This window comes from Xyrauchen texanus, chromosome 6, assembly GCF_025860055.1.
Source record: "Xyrauchen texanus isolate HMW12.3.18 chromosome 6, RBS_HiC_50CHRs, whole genome shotgun sequence".
NCBI lineage: Eukaryota > Metazoa > Chordata > Actinopteri > Cypriniformes > Catostomidae > Xyrauchen > Xyrauchen texanus.
The window spans coordinates 28,741,672-28,760,463 of NC_068281.1; the positions used below are offsets into that span (position 1 = coordinate 28,741,672).

At 39.1% G+C, this 18,792-nt stretch overlaps 1 protein-coding gene across 1 annotated transcript; it reads left to right on the forward strand.

The window, feature by feature from the left end:
* The first annotated feature begins 47 nt into the window (after nucleotides 1-47).
* On the forward strand, nucleotides 48-18,792 carry LOC127644500 (MAP kinase-interacting serine/threonine-protein kinase 2-like). The gene is made up of 14 exons (XM_052127676.1): nucleotides 48-120; nucleotides 626-788; nucleotides 947-1,034; nucleotides 1,268-1,369; nucleotides 1,779-1,876; nucleotides 4,997-5,076; nucleotides 5,250-5,323; nucleotides 5,406-5,510; nucleotides 5,644-5,699; nucleotides 5,909-6,004; nucleotides 15,888-16,082; nucleotides 16,238-16,402; nucleotides 16,563-16,603; nucleotides 16,748-18,792. Exons 2-14 carry the CDS (start codon nucleotides 738-740, stop codon nucleotides 17,025-17,027), a joined length of 1,431 nt encoding a protein of 476 aa, XP_051983636.1. The 5' UTR covers nucleotides 48-120; nucleotides 626-737; the 3' UTR covers nucleotides 17,028-18,792.

Sequence of the window (18,792 nt, forward strand, 5' to 3'; positions counted from 1 at the left end):
CAGTATATATTCGTTGAGCGTTCACGCTCGCTTCACTAATGACAAACACTTAGAAGACACTTTCTAAACGGTGGGTTTGAGCAACGGCGTGAACGCTGGCGCCTCACGGCTAGAAACAGGGTAAGATAAAACAAAACAACAAAAAAAATACAATCTTATTTTTCTGACTTGGATGAAATCACTGAATTACTACAGATACTTTTTTTTTTTTGTCCAAACCAACTCAAACCCACAACTAACGGCAGTGCGTGCAGCTCTGACGTAGGGTACTTTGATGTGGTGTCTTACTGTATGACACGAAACTAATAAAAATAGCTTCCGACACCTTGTAAACTAAAACGGAACCGCTTGTAAACGAAATAAGCAAGACATTTCTTTCAATTTGATGGGTGGGTTTCGCATTTATAGTAGCAAGTTAATACATTTTTTTGTAGACTCTTGAAACATAGAAGACATTATAAATATCAGGTCTGCACATGATTATAAAAATGTCTATTATATCCTTCCTCATGTTTTCTCTTGTGGTCACCTATCTTGGAGATAACTACACTAAATACTAAATACACTATCCGTCATACGGGTAGAGCATCTGCTTAGGGCCATGTTTGTTTTTCTGTGTGTGCAGGAGTCCTCTGGTGCACGACCACCTTGAGGCGATCAGTATTTGAATCAAATGAGCCACTGCACTGTAATTAAGGCACCAAGACGCGCTTCATCATTTGGTACTTTTAAAAAAAATGGTACAAAACAAGATCACCGAAGTCACCGGATTCCATTGCTCCTTCAAGGTTGGTCCTTGAGCTTGTTAAATTTGTGCCAACTGTTTATTTTGGTTTACCAATATCAGGGCTCCCGCAGTCATAAAGGAAACTTGGAAAAGGCATAGAAATTTCTATAATGAATAGAAAAAAAAAAAATGAACCAACTTTTCTGTTCCTTCACCCAGGGTCTAAACCCTTTCAAGACTGATGGATTCATGGAATCAGAATCCCATCTTGAATTGTCCTTCAAGTTAGACTGCTCCTCAAGAACTGGTATGGCTCCTTTTGCCTATTTATCATTTAAAATTGGTTGTTCTTAATCTCAAAGGTCTACATAGATATAACGGCTTTTGAAAGAGGAACGTGTTTATCTCATTCTGTGAGAGGCAAAGTTCATAACAGATTAGAGTGATAGACTTGTCACATATTGTTCATCTGAGATATTTGAAACAATTTGTGACCTTAGATTTTGTTTTAGTTTTTTCCATCTTCCTCTTGTTTTTAAGACATGCCAGCCAGCCAACCCATTGACATCCCTGATGTCAAGAAGAGAAACAAGAAGAAGAAGAGATGCAGAGCCACAGACAGTTTCTCTGGACGCTTTGAAGGCAAGTCTTCTGTTTTTGTCTTTCATTAAAATTCCCAAAAACGTTAGGCCTTCAATCTTAAGTGCTATTTATTCTGTTTAAATACTTTCTCCATAACCAACTTTATATGTAGAGACAACATGTAATGCAAGCCATTTGTAGGTTGATTTCCTTGAAAAATTGTAAACTCAGTGGCTCTGTGGTGCCAGCAAACATTGGTGTGAGTTTGGGGTTGGACTATCTACTTTGACCAATATCAGATGGGGGAGTGTTCTGAAAAAACATTTGAAAACAAAAAATATTTGTGTGATTCTGTTTGATTAAGCTAGTGACCAAAATTACATGCTCTTCAGCTTTACATCTGTACAGATGATTTCTCTTTTAACTTAAGTCAGATAATTATTATTTTTTTTTTATTGTTTTTAAACAGATGTTTACAAACTACAAGATGAGGTTCTTGGAGAAGGGGCTTATGCTGTTGTACAGACCTGCATCAATCTGATCACCAGGAAAGAATATGCAGTCAAGGTAAGTATCTGCTCCCTATGTAGCATACATGTTGTACCAACACACACTCCAAAACAAACAAATTTCAGTGTTCATAGAGCCATGAAGCAATCGGTGTGTTGTCTGTGGTTGTTAGACTCCTGTCAAGAAAGGAAAATGTCATCTTGGGGAGTGAATGCTGCTTTAACGTTCTTCGATTGTAAATGCATTCCAATTCAGTTAAGAACACTGTTAAGTGTTGCGTGACACAAGTATGAATTGAGGGATGCAGCAAGGCAAACTTTGGCTGTAAGCTCCGTGTCCCGCCCTGGATGTAGTGTGTTGCATAACATTTAAGATGGAGGTTTGTGTTTGGACAGATGGCTCTGTATCAATGTTTCCGCTTTCATCAGGAAATACTGGCTTTGTCACTAGCTTTGATTCACAGTTGTGTGTTCTTGTAAGCTATTATGCATAAAGTATTCTGTATGTGTTCTTTTCTCTGGAACAATAACCTCCACTCTCCAGCTTCTGTGCTGCCGAAGCTGTGCAACAAAAATAAATGAGCACAGTGCCTGCTCCACAGAGAAACTTCCTCTTCTCAATTGTTGACCTTTTGTAGTAGTGCTGGGAATCTGTGAAAGCGGTGTTTGATCTCCAATAAATGTGTATATACCCATTTTCCATCTATAACATATAAAAAGGAAACCGTGGGATACTAATGAGGCATGCACAGGATGTTTGTTGCTTTTCACAGCAAATGTTTAACTTTACAAAGGGACACAAAATTGAAAACGGCATGTGATCCACATTGCTGACATTATGGAATATTGTTCAACTCTTATTGTTTAAAGAGTCATGCGAGCCAGTGCTTTCCTCTGGAAGCCAGAGAAAGTTTGAGTTTCACCATTGTTTAATTTCATAATTCGCATCACATGCAATGTGACTTGCATAATTCTGAAATGTATTGTTAGTGCTTAACCTTTTGTATAACCATTGTGCAGTGATTGAAACATTTGGTCACTCCGTTGATTGTATGGAATGATTCTCTAATGCAAAGTTAAAGCTGAAGAATGTAATTTCTGCGCCACCAATCAGTTTCAAAAATCAACTTTGTTTTCAGAACCGTTTTCTGCTTATGCTTCCTGTCTGCCATTAGTGAAGCTAAGAGATAATCCTGCCCACAACTCATGGCATTGGTTGAGTAACATTGTTTGGGGTCGAGGCGGGCCAGTCAAAGCAAAAGAGCAATTTTCAAAGCGCCATAGTAAGATTGTGCTCAGTTTTTGAGAAAATTAACCTATGAATGGATTTGTAGTGGATATTTAAGGAATATTCTGGGTTCAATAAAAGTTTAGATCAATTGGCTGCATTTGTGGCATAATATTGATTACCACAAATAAATTTTTTCTTCCACCTCCTTGGTGGTGGTGTAGTGGTCTAAACCACAGTACTGGTAATCAGAAGGTTGCTGGTTCGATCCCCACAGCCACCACCATTGTGTCCTTGAGCAAGGCACTTAACTCCAGGTTGCTCCGGGGGGTTTGTCCCTGTAATAAGTGATCTTAAGTCACTTTGGATAAAAGCGTCTGCCAAATGCAGTGTGTGTGTGTGTGTGTGTGTGTGTGTGTCGCTGATCACACCCAGTTAACAAATCCAGCAAACTGGTGGTATTGTCTGCTCTTTTAAAGATGTTCAGTCATTTTAGGTGCTTTTATTGATGCTAGAGGTGCACAGATGTATATGCCAATAATCTATATCGGCTTATTAAAAGCAATTATTTGTACAATTGACATCAGTTGATGTTTAAAACCGCAGAGGCTCAGGTCCTTTTATTTCCTGTCAATCAAAAGGAAATTGGGGGGAAAAAACCACTACAACTAATGCAGTGTGTGAGAAAGCCCATGTGTCCTGTGTGGAATTTCTTTTAATTGAGTGACCGAAGAGTAGCAATTTGTAGGCTGTGCACTGCTAGAATTGGATTACCGTAGGTGCACACTACAAGAAATTACAATTTTTAATGGTAAAATAATGTGAAAATGCTACAGAAAATGACCTTTTAATTGGTTAATGGGTAATTGGCATTATATAACAAAATATTACCTTAACATTAAATGTACTATGTAAGATTTTTTTTATGTAAAGGATTTTAACTGTAAAACCGTGTTTGATGTATAATGAGACTACATTTTCTTTTATATGGTAAACTTGACTGCTATTTTGACAGTGCACATGTGATGTGGGTGCACTCTGGTGTGAAATCTGGTCATTTTGTGTCTAGCATGGCTTGCAGAAGCTTCAAGTCTATGTTGTGACCTGCTGAATCAGTGGTCTGAGATGTTGTTTTCTGGGGTGAACTGAGGTGTATCATGTGTGCACTAATCTCCCACATCGATTGAGTGGGAGATCCACAAAGACGCCACCAACAAGGACACCGATTTGTTGACTTAAGCTATGGATTTGTCAGAGATTTGCCAGTCAGGTTTTCAGAAACCAATGTGTACTGAAAAGAGATGTCACCAGGTAGAAAAAAACTCATTGGGTCTGTTCCAAAATCTAATGAGCATCTTCAGGAGGCAGGATTTTAAGACATTATAGCCATGCTCCTGATGCAAAGGCTGTTCCAAAAGTTGGCTATCTTTTAATTATGCTGCCTACTAAGATGGCTTGTTTTGGCCAAATTCTAAGATGGCATCGTATGCATCCTCCGTGTACGCGATCCCAGAAAGCGCTGCGATTTTGGGCGGAAAAATTATTCCAAGATTATAAATATGTAATATAGATGAATAATAGTTTATTATACAAAACCAACTACTTCGCCTAAAATATGCGTACTGTGTATATTTATGCTCAAGGATTGTCGTTTTTCTAATGTCCCCTGTATTGAAATCAGGTTTGAGTTGAAGCTCGCGTGCATTATGCTTGGAGCTCCATTTGAAAGATGCGTGAAGCTGCCGCCTAGGTAGTGTTCCAAATTAGTCTCTTATGATGCATTCCATAAGGATACTGCCATAAAAGAAAGCTACCTATGTAGGCAGGAGAGAGCAAGGTGGCTCACAAGGTTTTAGAACAGGCCCAAAGGGTTCATTCCTTGAAATAAACCTCTCTTTCCTTCGATTTGTATTATAGGTCATTTAAAGCAATATTTTTAATGATACACAGATCATTGAGAAGAGGCCGGGACACAGTCGGAGCCGTGTCTTTAGGGAGGTGGAAATGCTCTACCAGTGCCAGGGCCACAGGTAAAGAGAGTCTTATGGGACACTACACTATTTTAATGCATAAAGATGTAATGTTCACTTATATTTGTGCTGCCGGGAGGTTCATCAGAGTGTTCCGCCTGTTACAATGTGAGGTGTTCCTTGATCACCTTTTTAAGATCTTTGCCTAATGATAAGATATTCTCTCAATACAGAAACATTTTGGAACTGGTGGAATACTTTGAGGAAGAGGACAAATTTTATTTGGTCTTTGAGAAACTTAGAGGTGGTAAGTTGACTCCTTTTTGTTATTAATGTTTGTAAAGAATCCACAATATTTCCTAAATCTATGCTTCCATTCATTTTCACAGGTTCTATCTTGACTCACATACATAGACGGCAACACTTTAATGAGCAGGAGGCCAGCATAGTGGTGCAGGACATCGCCAGTGCTCTGGATTTCCTTCACAACAAAGGTTGGAACCTTTTTGTGTTGATACAAATTGTATCTTCATGCTCGTGTTTGTGTGTGTGTGTGTGGGGATGTTTTTTTTTGTTTTTTTACCAACACTGATTTGTCTTATTATATAATCTGTCCTACTTCAATAGGGATGGCACATCGAGACCTTAAGCCAGAGAACATTCTCTGTGAACACTGTGACCAGGTGAGTCTCTCTGCACATGAGACAACTGAGCAAATGCATGCACTGTATTTCTGACCAGATTTATTTATTAATCTTTTGGGTACAGTAACATTATGTGCTTTATTTTTGTGCTGTTAAACAAACAGGAAATGGCCCGGTTATCGGTGTAGTGTTACTCAATGCCCGCTTGTAACTCATGACATTTTATGGTTGTTTTTCCTTTTCTACAGATTTCTCCAGTGAAGATCTGTGATTTTGACCTGGGTAGTGGGATCAAGTTGAACAGCGACAGCTCACCAATTTCCACCCCTGAACTATTGACTCCGGTTAGTCTGACCCAGCAATATATTGTATACAGTCTTGATATTAATGCTCCCATATATTGTAGCCATTTTTCTTTGATCTGATGCGTTTGAGTAAAACTGAAAAATGCAGTGTGGGGTTTTTTTTTTTAATCCATCATGAAATTTGCGTGCGTGCGTTACATTAGGGTTGCAGCAGCATACCGGTTTCATGGTATGAAAATTTAGTTTTCATACTATATATATTTGCTGATCAACAGTTAAGAAAAAAAAATGCAACCAGATAGAGAATCTCACCCGTACTTGCGCATCTCCTTTCCTGTCAGACCGGTCAATTTGCGCCATGCAGCAGTGAGTGAGTCTCAACTGGGGTCTATTCGGACTGGGTTGTGGACAGCAGGGAAAGAACAATGCCATGGTTCTCATTAAATCTGCCTCAGCAGTCCTAAATAAACTCTCAATCAGCTAAAGACATCTCATCTGCACTTTCACATGTGTGTAATGGAAGCAACTCGTGATCTGCTCTTCTCTCTGGCGGGCTTCCCTCAATATTGCGGAGCGAAGACCTAAAGTCATTTGATTCATGTCCTTGTACTTGAAAACCATGAACAAAACAATGCGACCCAGGATTCATTAAATACATGTTTTTACTATGGTGGGTCAACACTTGATTTCCGATGTAAAATCCGCGTCCTGAAGCAAAACCAGATTTTATAGTGTTTATTATTAATTCTGTTAGCTTATTTATTTTCAAAAGGGAGACCCAGTACTTTCATTATTTATATATATATATATATATATATATATATATATTTTCAATTATAAAGCGTTTGTTTAATTAATTGTGTGATAGTGATATTTTATGAGACCGTTCTCGTACCGTGAAAATCTCATACTGTTGCAACCCTATTCTAGAGTGTGTGTGTGTGTGTGTGTGTGTGTCTTATGTACACCTGCTTATTCATGCGTTTTATCTAATCAGCCAATCATGTGGCAGCAGTTCAATGCATAAAATCATGCAGATATGTGTCGGGACCTTCAGTTTTCAATTTCAACCGTGGCATGATTGTTGGTGCCAGACTGGCTGGTTTCAGTATTTCTGTAACTGCTGATCTCCTGGGATTTTCATGCAAAGCAGTCTCGAGTTTACTGCCAAAAACATGCCTTGTTGATCACCGGGTTCCCATGAATCCTTAAGTCTTTATGACCTTAACTTTTGGAAAACTGAATTTAAGACATTAAGTCATTCATATTCTTTTGAATTTTGATAATGCATGCGCTGGGTCTTTCAGATTGAAAACATGGCTCTGTATTTTCCATGCATGCAGAGGCTTGTGAGTGTTTCCAGCTGTTGCAGAGCAGTTTGCAATCATTAATGATCTCACCTGTTTATGATGTAATGTTGATGAAAAATAACCATTGACTTTTAATTGTTTATATTGTAGTACATTATTGTAGGAGTGCACATTTTATTTCCCTTATCTGTTTGAGTGAGCAGATGAATGCATTGAAGTACAAACATTTGAAAATAAGAGTCTGTGGTGTATTTAAGCTTTTAAACTTAACAGTTCCATACTATGAATCAGATTATTATAATTTTTACCCCCTTTAGCACGGGGGTGGATTGATCATTCTTTGGGCTTGTGTTGCGTGGCACAGGGGAACATTTCACTGGTAGAGGAAAGGATGGATTAAGTTAAATACCAGCAGACATAACACCATCTGTAAAAAAGATGAAGAGGATTGCTTCTACAGTAGAACGATCCTAAAGCACCCCAATATCCACAATGGACTACCTCAAGAGGTGCAAGCTGAAGGTTTTGCCATGCTAGAGCCCGAAGCAATTGGTTTTGAGAATAATGGCTGGCTGATGAAGTTATTAGCCGGCTCAGCCAAAACCTAAATGGCTGCTGCAGCCGCCAAACTTTTCATAGCTGCAAATGGCTGAAGCTGCCACTTCATGTCTACAGATGTCTGTTATACTGATTTACTAGATCTCAATATTTCCAAGCAATGCATGCTTGCACTATATTTCTACAAAATGCAATATTGTGAGAGGGTGACGGCAGAGATCGCGGAGAAGTATGTTGATTAAGAACGCAAACTTTTGTTGAATTTATGAGAAATCTACAGATGAAGTGTAGTAAAATAAAGACCTAAATGTGTATTTTGGACTTTTTTTTTCACCACAAGTCTGAAAGACATGTTATTGAAGACAAATATCCAAAAATCTCAAAATTGACCAGTGTAAAAAAAAATGTGTTTGCCTGCCGTGTCTCGCCTTAATATAAACACACACTGTTATCAGTATTATTTTGGACAAAGTTTTGCACATTTCACTTCAATGTACACTGAAGCATGCGTCGTGAATTAGCAATGTGGAAACGGTGGTTTGTTACTGCAGTAATATCACGTTCAGTGCTATAAATCTCTCAGTTTCAGAATATTTGGTTCATAACATCAATCTTTGATTCAGGTGTTTGTGCAACCGTGCCCTGAAGATTTAACAAAAGTCTGGGTAGGCCTAAGTTAAAAAAAAAAAGTAGGAATTAGGAAAGTATGTGAGAAGTGAGATCAAAATTACCTTGCTTGCTGCTTTCCGCCATTTCACCTCAGTGCGAGGAAAAACATGCATCGCTGCTTCTGTACGGAAAACAAGCAATTTTAATTGGTTTTCAATTCACTGTGAGTCTGTGTATCGTAGCAACGAGCACAAGACTGTGCTGTTATGAATCCAGTGGGAAAATAGATCTCGTGTATTGTTTATATATTTCGTGTGTGTATGTCTATGTGATAGAATTATTATTTGATGCAAATAATTCTAGCTGGCTCAGCCAAACTTTATCAGATGGCGGCTCAATTTGGCTTATGAAATTATTGGCTGGTGGCGGCTGAAATTCTAAATGTCGCAAATGGCGGCGCCTGGCGGCGGCTTCGGGGTCTATGCCATGCCCCTCACAGTCCCCTGACCTAAACATTGGAAAATCTGTGGCTAGACCTGAAAAGAGCAATGCAGTCAAGATGGCCCAAGAATCTCACAGAACTAGAAGCCTTTTGCAAGTAGAATGGGCAAATCCCTAAACAAAAATTGCACTTGGCTGGCTACAAAATCCTTTTACAAGTTGTGATACTTGCCAGGGGGTGTTACTGTACAAAGTACTGACCAGGCAGGGTGCCCAAACTTTTGCTTCGGACCCTTTTCCTTTAAATTTATCTTTTACAGTATGAAAATAACAAGGTAAAATTGCTTAAATTATGAAAAATCTTTAACTAAGCCTTTTGGAAATCAGGCCATCTTTTGCTCTCTTAGCAATTCACAGCGATACATTTTGATCAGGGGTGCCTAAACTTTTGTGCGGCCGTGCGTGTATATTAGGGCTGAACGATTATTAATTTGATAATCAATTAATCGGCGATTATTGCAACGATTAATCCTTAGCTCTTAACCTATTCAGCTTTTTCCCCAACTTGAGGTTGTATTAAACATGCTTGTTAACAATAAAGAGAACAATCATCTTTTAAAAATACCTCAATGACATTAATTTAATTGAATGAAAAGCATGACCGTTTAATTCATTAAAAAATTAACTGCAAAAAAATCTTCTTGTAATAGTGTTTTGTCTCGTTTTCCATTTTTAAAATCCTTAAAACAAAACTTTTACCTGAGAAAAAACATCTAATATATTTAGACTTGCGTTCAGAGAATGTATCTTGAATAGAAGTAAATTTTGTATAAGGTCCCGCTCCCCATTTATTCATCTGCCAGTGCAGTAATGTCAAAATATAATTGTACTACATTTAGACATTCTTTCAGAGACTAGATCTAGAATACATGTTGCTTCAGGTAAATGTATCTTTTTATTTTTAAGGATTTTTTTGTATATTTAATATTATATTCAACATTCTCCAACAAATTTGCCTTCTGCAGTATAGCTCCTAAAGTAAATGCACTTTATTTTAAAGAAGTTTTGGATATTTATATTGGGAAATCTAGCCAAAACAACAAAGTATTTAATTGCAGTGTAGATAATAGGCAAAGACTACCCTCTCACCTTTTTGTTCACATTGATCTGTCTTTAACTCCCAAAAAAGAACTCCCCTCTTAATAGAGCTGCATATAACCGATTTTCTTGATAAGATGCACACCACAATGCATGCATTGATTCTCTTTGTGGCGAGCCATCTCATTGTAATCGAAATGGAGCAAGTGTGCATGAGGGATGAGCATGACTGTGCCAGAGTGTACATTTAGCCAGGTGCAGTTTCAATCTCTTCCCCCTTGGATCGGTTCACTTCACGTAACCCATAGAAGGCGCTGACGGCACAGAGATATGCCAGTTTCAGAGTTTATACTTATTTACATTAATGTATCCTTTATTGAAGTTCAAATAATAAGGAAGCAGGTAAAGCTATAATGGTGTTTCCTTTTTGCTTCCATGGAACGGCGGCTCCGCCATATTTCACAACGGGAGTGCTTCTGTATCTAGTTTTGTATTTGTAGCTGTTCAAGGAGGTGGGAACTGGCTGAACGTCAACGTATCGGCTGATTTGGCACCGGCCGTGCATCAGCAGCCCTCATCACACTCCTCTCCTACCCGATTCAGGCTGGGGCGCAACCTGGTGAACAACCTTGTGGTTGCTATAATGTGGTTGTGTTCGGTGGGGCGCTTGGCAAGTTTTGCGTGGATGCCGCAGAAAATAGCTTGAAGCCTCCACACGTGCTACGTCTCTTGCGGTAACGTGCTCAAACACTTCTTATTGTGGTTTAAAAAAAAAGACACAACACACCACCAACACCAACAAGTAGGCTACAGGATTAGCATTTGTCACTGAAAATAAATAAAAATAAATCTAAAATGATTACAAAATTATATGTGGTCTGTGAACTAGGATACAAAAAAAACGTCTCGGTAACGTCTCGGTTGTGGAGGCAACTGCATCATTATGCCACCGCAAGGACTTTGGCAATTGGGCATTCCAAATTGGGGGAAAATTAAAAAAAATAATAAAAATTGGCTTGGGGAAGGCCGTGTTTACAGGTGAAACTCGAAAAATTAGAATATCGTGCAAAAGTTCATTAATTTCAGTAATTCAACTTAAAAGGTGAAACTAATATATTATATAGACTCATTACAAGCAAAGTAAGATATTTCAAGCCTTTATTTGATATAATTTTGATGATTATGGCTTACAGCTTATGAAAACCCCAAATTCAGAATCTCTGAAAATTAGAATATTACATGAAATCAATAAAAAAAAAGGATTTTAATTACAGAAATGTCGGCCCTCTGAAAAGTATAATCATGCATATGTACTCAGTACTTGGTTTGGGCCCCTTTTGCATTAATTACTGCCTCAATGCGGCGTGGCATGGATGCTATCAGCCTGTGGCACTGCTGAGCTGTTATGGAAGACCAAGATGCTTCAATAGCGGCCTTCAGCTCTTCTGCATTGTTTGGTCTCATGTCTCTCATCTTTCTCTTAGTAATGCCCCATAGATTCTCTATGGGGTTCAGGTCAGGCGAGTTTGCTGGCCAATCAAGCACAGTAATACCATGGTCATTGAACCAGGTTTTGGTACTTTTGGCAGTGTGGGCAGGTGCCAAGTCCTGCTGGAAAATGAAGTCAGCATCTCCATAAAGCTTGTCTGCTGAAGGAAGCATGAAGTGCTCTAAAATGTCCCGGTAGACGGCTGCGTTGACTCTGGACTTAATAAAGCACAGTGGACCAACACCAGCCGATGACATGGCTCCCCAAACCAACACAGACTGTGGAAACTTCACACTGGACATCAAGCATCTTGGATTGTGTGCCTCTCCATTCTTCCTCCAGACTCTGGGACCTTGGTTTCCAAATGAGATGCAAAATTTGCTCTCATCAGAAAAGAGGACTTTGGACCACTGAGCAACAGACCAGTTCTTTTTTTTCTTTAGCCCAGGTAAGACGTTTGACATTTGAAGCCCATGTCCAGGACCCGCCTGTGTGTGGTGGCTCTTGATGCAGTAACTCCAGCCTCAGTCCACTCCTTGTGAAGCTCCCCCACACATTTGAATGGCCTTTTCCTGACAATCCTCTCCAGGCTACGGTCATCTCTGCTGCTTGTGCACCTTTTTCTTCCACACTTTTCCCTTCCACTTAACTTTCTATTAATGTGCTTTGATACAGCACTTTGAGAACATCCAACTTCTTTTGCAATTACCTTTTGAGGCTTTCCCTCCTTGTGGAGGGTGTCAGTGATGGTTTTCTGCACAACTTGTCAGGTCAGCAGTCTTCCCCATGATTGTGAATTCAACTGTATCAGACCGAGAGACCATTTAAAGGCTCAGGAACCCTTTGCAGGTGTTTAGATGATTAGAGTGACACTTTGAGCCTACAATACTGAACCTTTTCACAATATTCTAATTTTCTGAGATTCTGAATTTGGGGTTTTCATAAGCTGTAAGCCATAATCATCAAAATTATATCAAATAAAGGCTTGAAATATCTTACTTGCTTGTAATGAGTCTATATAATATATTAGTTTCACCTTTTAAGTTGAATTACTGAAATTAATGAACTTTTGTACGATATTCTAATTTTTCAAGTTTCACCTGTATATGTAGTATTTGAGAACTTGTGAACACCCATGCATTGAACTCTTTATTTCCAGAATGTCCTAAAACTAATTCTAAATTTTCCTAAATATATACCAAGGGAATGTGACCCGTTTTGTCACAAACCGTATTTGGTCTTACATAAACCTCACCTCACACCATTAAAACAGGAGTGGCTTGTTTTAGTGGAGTGTTTATTACAGCTCCGCTGAACTGTTGTCCTGGAATCCAGAGCAAATGAGATCGATAGTGATGAGGTTATTGAGTTACAGCAACAGCCAATAAACATCAAAATGATCACCTGCAGTAACTGGTCAAAACAGATCTTCAACCAGTCACAAAACTCAGAGGTATCATAGATCATAAAATTGTCATGAATAGAACAGACTGTACAGTGGATTGGAAGGGGCTTGGTTTAAGCTATGCAGTTTCAGTGCTGTGAGGGAACAGGCACAGCTCTTTAAATGTGAATTCCTTCTAGTACGGAGAACAAACAAAATTCCTCCATGTAGACCTTTTCACCCTTGCGTCCTTCATTTTGCTCGTCTCCACACCCTGCTCTTTCGGATGCTGTTGAAACAAAGACAAGGTTACTAGAGGCTTGTGGTTACCTGTCTATTCTTCCTCTTTGTAATTCCTATAGTCTTTTCCATTCTTTGTCAGTTTACCACACAGCAGCAAAATATCCATTTGCCTGCTAGGTAGGTGAGAATTTGTATGGTCTAATCTGTGATTTAAAACAATGGTTTTTGAAAAGATTAATTCACCACTTCAATACACTACAGATTCATGGTACAGACTAATTCTGCATGGAATTTCACCTTCTCAACCGAAATATTGACTTTCCCTCTGTGGTATACCAGGTTAAATACACTGTGGTAGATTATTTTTCCCTGTCTGATTTCTTATATTTCCATAACTTTGTTCACTATTCTTGTAAGTAAAACCAAAGGAAAGTCCCTGGTTTGCCAGAGCTCATGCATATTCCCTTGATAAACTACTGTATCGTACAACATACAGTTAAGAGGGACCGATGCCACACTGGAGCTCATTTAAAGTGGCTCAAGTCATTGAAGTAAATATTTACATTGTCAACAGACAATGGATTTGGATAGTGGAAAGGCAGATAATCGGACTATTTACTTTATTTTTACGTTCTATAAATCAATTCAAAGACATGCACAAATGGGTCTAAATGAATAAAATCCCAGATGCAGTTTATTGTTCAACCAAAATAACCAGGGAAAGATTTGGTGCATAATGCAGGACTTTTTAAAAGTATAAGCAAGACTGAATCTCACCAGGGACTTTTATTTTTCCGCTAACGATGGTTCCAAAAAGCAACTTTCGGCACGGACTAATTGGTAAAACCGATATATCAGGCTGCCTTTTTTGTATCCTAGTACACAGACCACATATAATTTTGTAATCATTTTAGATTTATTTTTATTTATTTTCAGTGACAAATGCTAATCCTGTAGCCTACTTGTTGGTGTTGGTGGTGTGTTGTGTCTTTTTTTATTTATTTATTTTTTTTTTTAAAACCACAATAAGAAGTGTTTGAGTGGCTCTGGTCATGATGAATAACACAGACCACTTTGTTTGACACTACCAAGATACTTTCTGCACGGAGGAGCATTATGTAAGAGACCAGACATGCTGAAAATGCAGACAGTTGGATGATATGCTGACAATTGGTGATCATTGCTGCTGCTCCCTGGGTTTGTTGCATCACTGTGCACTCCAGTTTCTGCAGCATTGAGACCCGGGAGACTTGTCTACTTTACAAAAGACTGAAGGATCTTTTATAAGCTTTGATTAGGTTTGCAGATAGGTCTCTCCTCTGATCACAAGTCAGTAGAGCTACACAATCACGTTTGACCATGGTACACATTTATTTTATTTTTTCTCATTCATTATGGATGTTTGTATGCATACATTATGTAACTCTTGGTTCAGAGCAGCTTAAATTCTTTTTTTTTTCCTGAGCAGTGACCTTTTGGCCTAGTTTCCTCATGATGTGGTGTAGAGCGCAGCAGCCTGTGGGCCATGCTGGAACGGTTGTCCGCTGACGCATCCAGGTCTGAATCGAATCAGGCCACCCGAGCTTAACTGGGAACAATGAATGTGATAATGCCTCCGGCAGATAAAAACAAACAGGAGAGGCCAGGTTATGTGTGCTCTATCTCTGGTTAATTTTGCAGCTCTTGGTTGCTTGCACCATTCTCCTCTTGGAATTGAGGGTTTTGTTTTGTTTTTATAAATCGTTAACTTTGGCAAGCCACCTGACATGCAGATGATGCACTATTATATCAGCCCGTCTGAAAACAAAAAAACTATCTTCCGCCATCGTGAGTCTGTCTCGGTCTTGTGAAGCTCGCCAAAATAACAGGTGTACCGCTTGATCATAAACAATTGTAAAAGAATGATTTGGGGTGCGATTTGGAGTAAATTTACCTATTTATCATCTTGAGGCTTTCTGCAATAAAAACAACGGAGGTGACTATTGTGCCTCCGCTTTCTGATTTCATTAGTCATTTTAGTGTAGGAGAATCCCAGGTGAGCATAATGGTAAATTCTGTCAGTTATGTCTGTCTAGAAAGTCTACTTGTTACATTTCAGATGGATGGAAATTGTGATCAGAATCCGTGAGACAATGTTTTCCTATGTGGGCAGTTCTTGTCCAGGAAAAGTTGCAATGTGGACCAGGCCATGAGTGCTTCTCATTTCATAAATCTTGCATCCTCGTTTCCTCGAACCCGTGACCTAGAAACCGATCAAAGTCTGGCATCATTAAGAACGTACCAATTCTCTTAATCCACCGAGAGGAGAGGATGGAGGAAGCTTATGGCTTGAGTGAGGAATCATAGGAGCATCCTATGTAGAAAACTTTTTGGTCAAAGCACCTGACGCACAAATTCTCCCTCTTCACGTTTAACTCAACCGTTTTAATTCATGTTTCACCTTTTGTGGTTTAAATCATAATTGTCACATACTTCAACAGTGCATCTTTTTAATATATTCATAATAAATCCAAATGATTCAAGTTTTAATAACAAAGCCAAGCACACAGAGATGCATCAGCTTCAGAAAAACGTGCTCTTGAAGTGACTCGCAAGGATATTATAGTTTTACAAATCTGTCTGTCTTGGATTCCTCTGTCCTCGTTTCCTTTCCTTTTCATCCTTGTTTCCAAATAGGGTGGAGTTGGGAAGCAAGGGAATGAAACTAGGATGCACAATTTCAGAAATGAGAAGCACCCCATATGCTTTTCTGTCAGAAGTTTTATCTCCTAGATGTCTCTTTCTCTACAGTGTGGTTCTGCTGAATACATGGCCCCTGAGGTGGTGGAGGCCTTTAATGAAGAAGCTAGCATCTACGACAAGCGCTGTGACTTGTGGAGCCTTGGTGTCATCCTTTACATCATGCTGAGTGGATACCCACCCTTTGTGGGTCACTGTGGAACAGACTGTGGTTGGGATTGGGGAGAGCCCTGCCAAGCCTGCCAGGTACACTGCACACTTGCGCAAGTTAAGATTCATGTAGCTCATTGGGGAAACTTTCAGCACCACAAATACTGAAAGCTTTTACTAAACTACCTTTTAGAGATGTTACATCGCCAAAGTATCTTTTAATATCACTCATCAAAATTATGTGTCCACAGAGCATGCTGTTTGACAGTATTCAGGAAGGGAAATACAAGTTTCTGAAGGAGGACTGGGCACATATATCCCCTGCAGCCAAAGACCTAATCTCCAAGCTGTTGGTGCGGGACGCCAAAGACCGCCTAAGTGCAGCCCAAGTCCTGCAGCACCCATGGGTCAAGGGGGTAAGTCCATTCCTTCCTGTCCCTGTTTAGGACACTAGAGATATGGTTAATATAGTTTGCAACTTACACATTAGCTAAGAGGTGCATCGGAAATTAAGGACAAACAAATAATATAAACATTGTCAAGCGACTCATTTCTCTTCTGTTCTCCTCTCCTTAGTGTGCACCCAACACTGTATCAGCATCCATACTACATCAGAGGTTGGTAAACCCCCTACTAGTATCAAAGATTTGAATCTCATAATCCATTGGACATTCAACAGCAATAGTTCATACTGGAAACTCTTAAGCGGTGATTTGGTTCATGTACTTGTGCCTTTCTGTCCTACGATGTCCTTTCTCCAGGGGTGGTCATGCTCAGGACTTGACGTTCTTTGCGGGACAAGCTGTGGCCATGAACCGGGAGCTGGCTGAGAGGGAGGAGAGTGAGGAGCAGCAGCTTGAGAAGGAGATCTCTTCCCCACTTCTCTCCAGCAGCTCTGGGTCCATGTTGCTGTCTCCTCCCTCCAGGTCCACGCTGGCCCGCCGCAGGAAGACCGCAGGAAGTCAAGACAAAGGGCCGGTGTGTGCTGCTGAACTCTGTCTGCTCCTCGCCCCTCTAGTTATTGTGGGCGATTGTGCCTAATTTTTACAATTTCTTTGGCCTCTGATTCCCCCCACCAACCACTTTTGAAATCTTCAGCTAGGCAGTGCATTGACCTCCAACCACTCTGCCCACTTAATCTGTGGATCATAAGCTCTTGTGGGAGGAATGTTTGTAGCACTTAAAGCACACAAACCTCAAAGTTCCCAGTAAACATAATTTTGATTGGGTAAAGGCTGTTGTGGCTGAAAAGACAAATGTTTACGTCTGTGTCTCTCCAGACTCTTTTGATATAACAAAACGTTTATGAAAAAGCCCCTGAGAACCAAAGGACTCCTGTCGATCTGCTCCCATTCAAAAAAGGCTTGGTCCCACTGAAGCAATTTAGTTATTTTTGTTTCTTTTTTTTTTTCTTTTTTGTTTTTTTTCTTTGAGCATTAGAAAAAAAAAATGCTTCCATTGGGTTTGTGCTTATGCAATCTTTAAGACTTAAAGTATTTCACCTTCAGTTACTCGAGAGGGTGAAATTGATGGCTGACTCTTTAATTTACCCACAGCTATTGCTGTGACTTGGAGGCAATTTGACCAATTTATTATTCAAGTTATGCAGGGCTGAAATTGCAGCCATGTTGTGTGGGGTTATCTTTTGTCCTGAATTTTCAGACCTCATTTACCAATCTTGCCCTTGCTCCACTGTTACTGTAAGAATACATCTCAGCAGTGTCTTTGCTGTGTTTTTGGCGGAAACCTCCAGGATCTCTTTTTGAATGGGGTAACAAATCAGAGTTTTGAGCAGATTAGGGTGCAAAACACTTTGTAAATTCATTGGAGTTACAGTTTTTTTGTATTCAATTTTGTCCTTTCACTTTTTAGTCTTTATCAGAGATAATTGAACAGTGCAGCACATCTGATCAAAGCCTTCATGAATTAGGTTGCACAATCATATTTTCTTCCCCTTTTTTTATTTTTTGTTTTGTTTTTTTACATGGCCTCAAATACCACGAAGAGGTTTGGTATGTGGTTTCAAAGAATATAAAGGTAGTGATAGAAGACTGGTGGGAATGGTCCAAAAAATGGGCTGGTAAACCCAGTGTCACAAGCAAATATGTAGATCAACAAAACAAGTGCCCCTGTCATTACTGCAGGATTATTTTTTATTTTTAAGGGATATGTTTGCTAGTAATTTCTTACAGGAAGACTTTCTTGTAATGGAACAAAAGTTGATTCCCTTTATCAGATGGAAACTACCTTTTGAATCAGACCAACTTAGAATTTGCTAAGTTTTTTTTTTTTTTTTTTTTTTAACACATGGTATTTTCAATGTTCTGAAGCCACTTTTACTACATGAATGCTTGATCCTACCTTTTTTTTTTTTTTGTTTGTTTTTTTTTGTTTTTGTTTTTTTGTTAAAGGGACCTGTGGTGTAGGTTTCATGTCTGTCTTGTGTTTTTATGTGGTTGCACAATTTTTATTTTTCACTTGACTCCGAGGGGCCAAAACACAAAACTTGACAACTTGTTCAACTAAAGTGGTTAAATGTCTTGATTCATAATTTACTTTATCCAAAATCAGGGCTTAATTTATATTTTTGAGATAACAAAATGCCTTGCAAAGTTTTTTATTTGAATGTGTACCTGAGGGGAAAATAAATCTGCCTCCTTTACAGATGCTTTAAAATTTTACATCTATTCTTGTCAACTGCAACTCCCAAATATTGTATAGCCAAAAAACAACCTAAAGTGGATGTTCCTGTAACTTTCCAAATAACAACTTTGTATAAATTATCTCTGAATAAAACTTATCATTT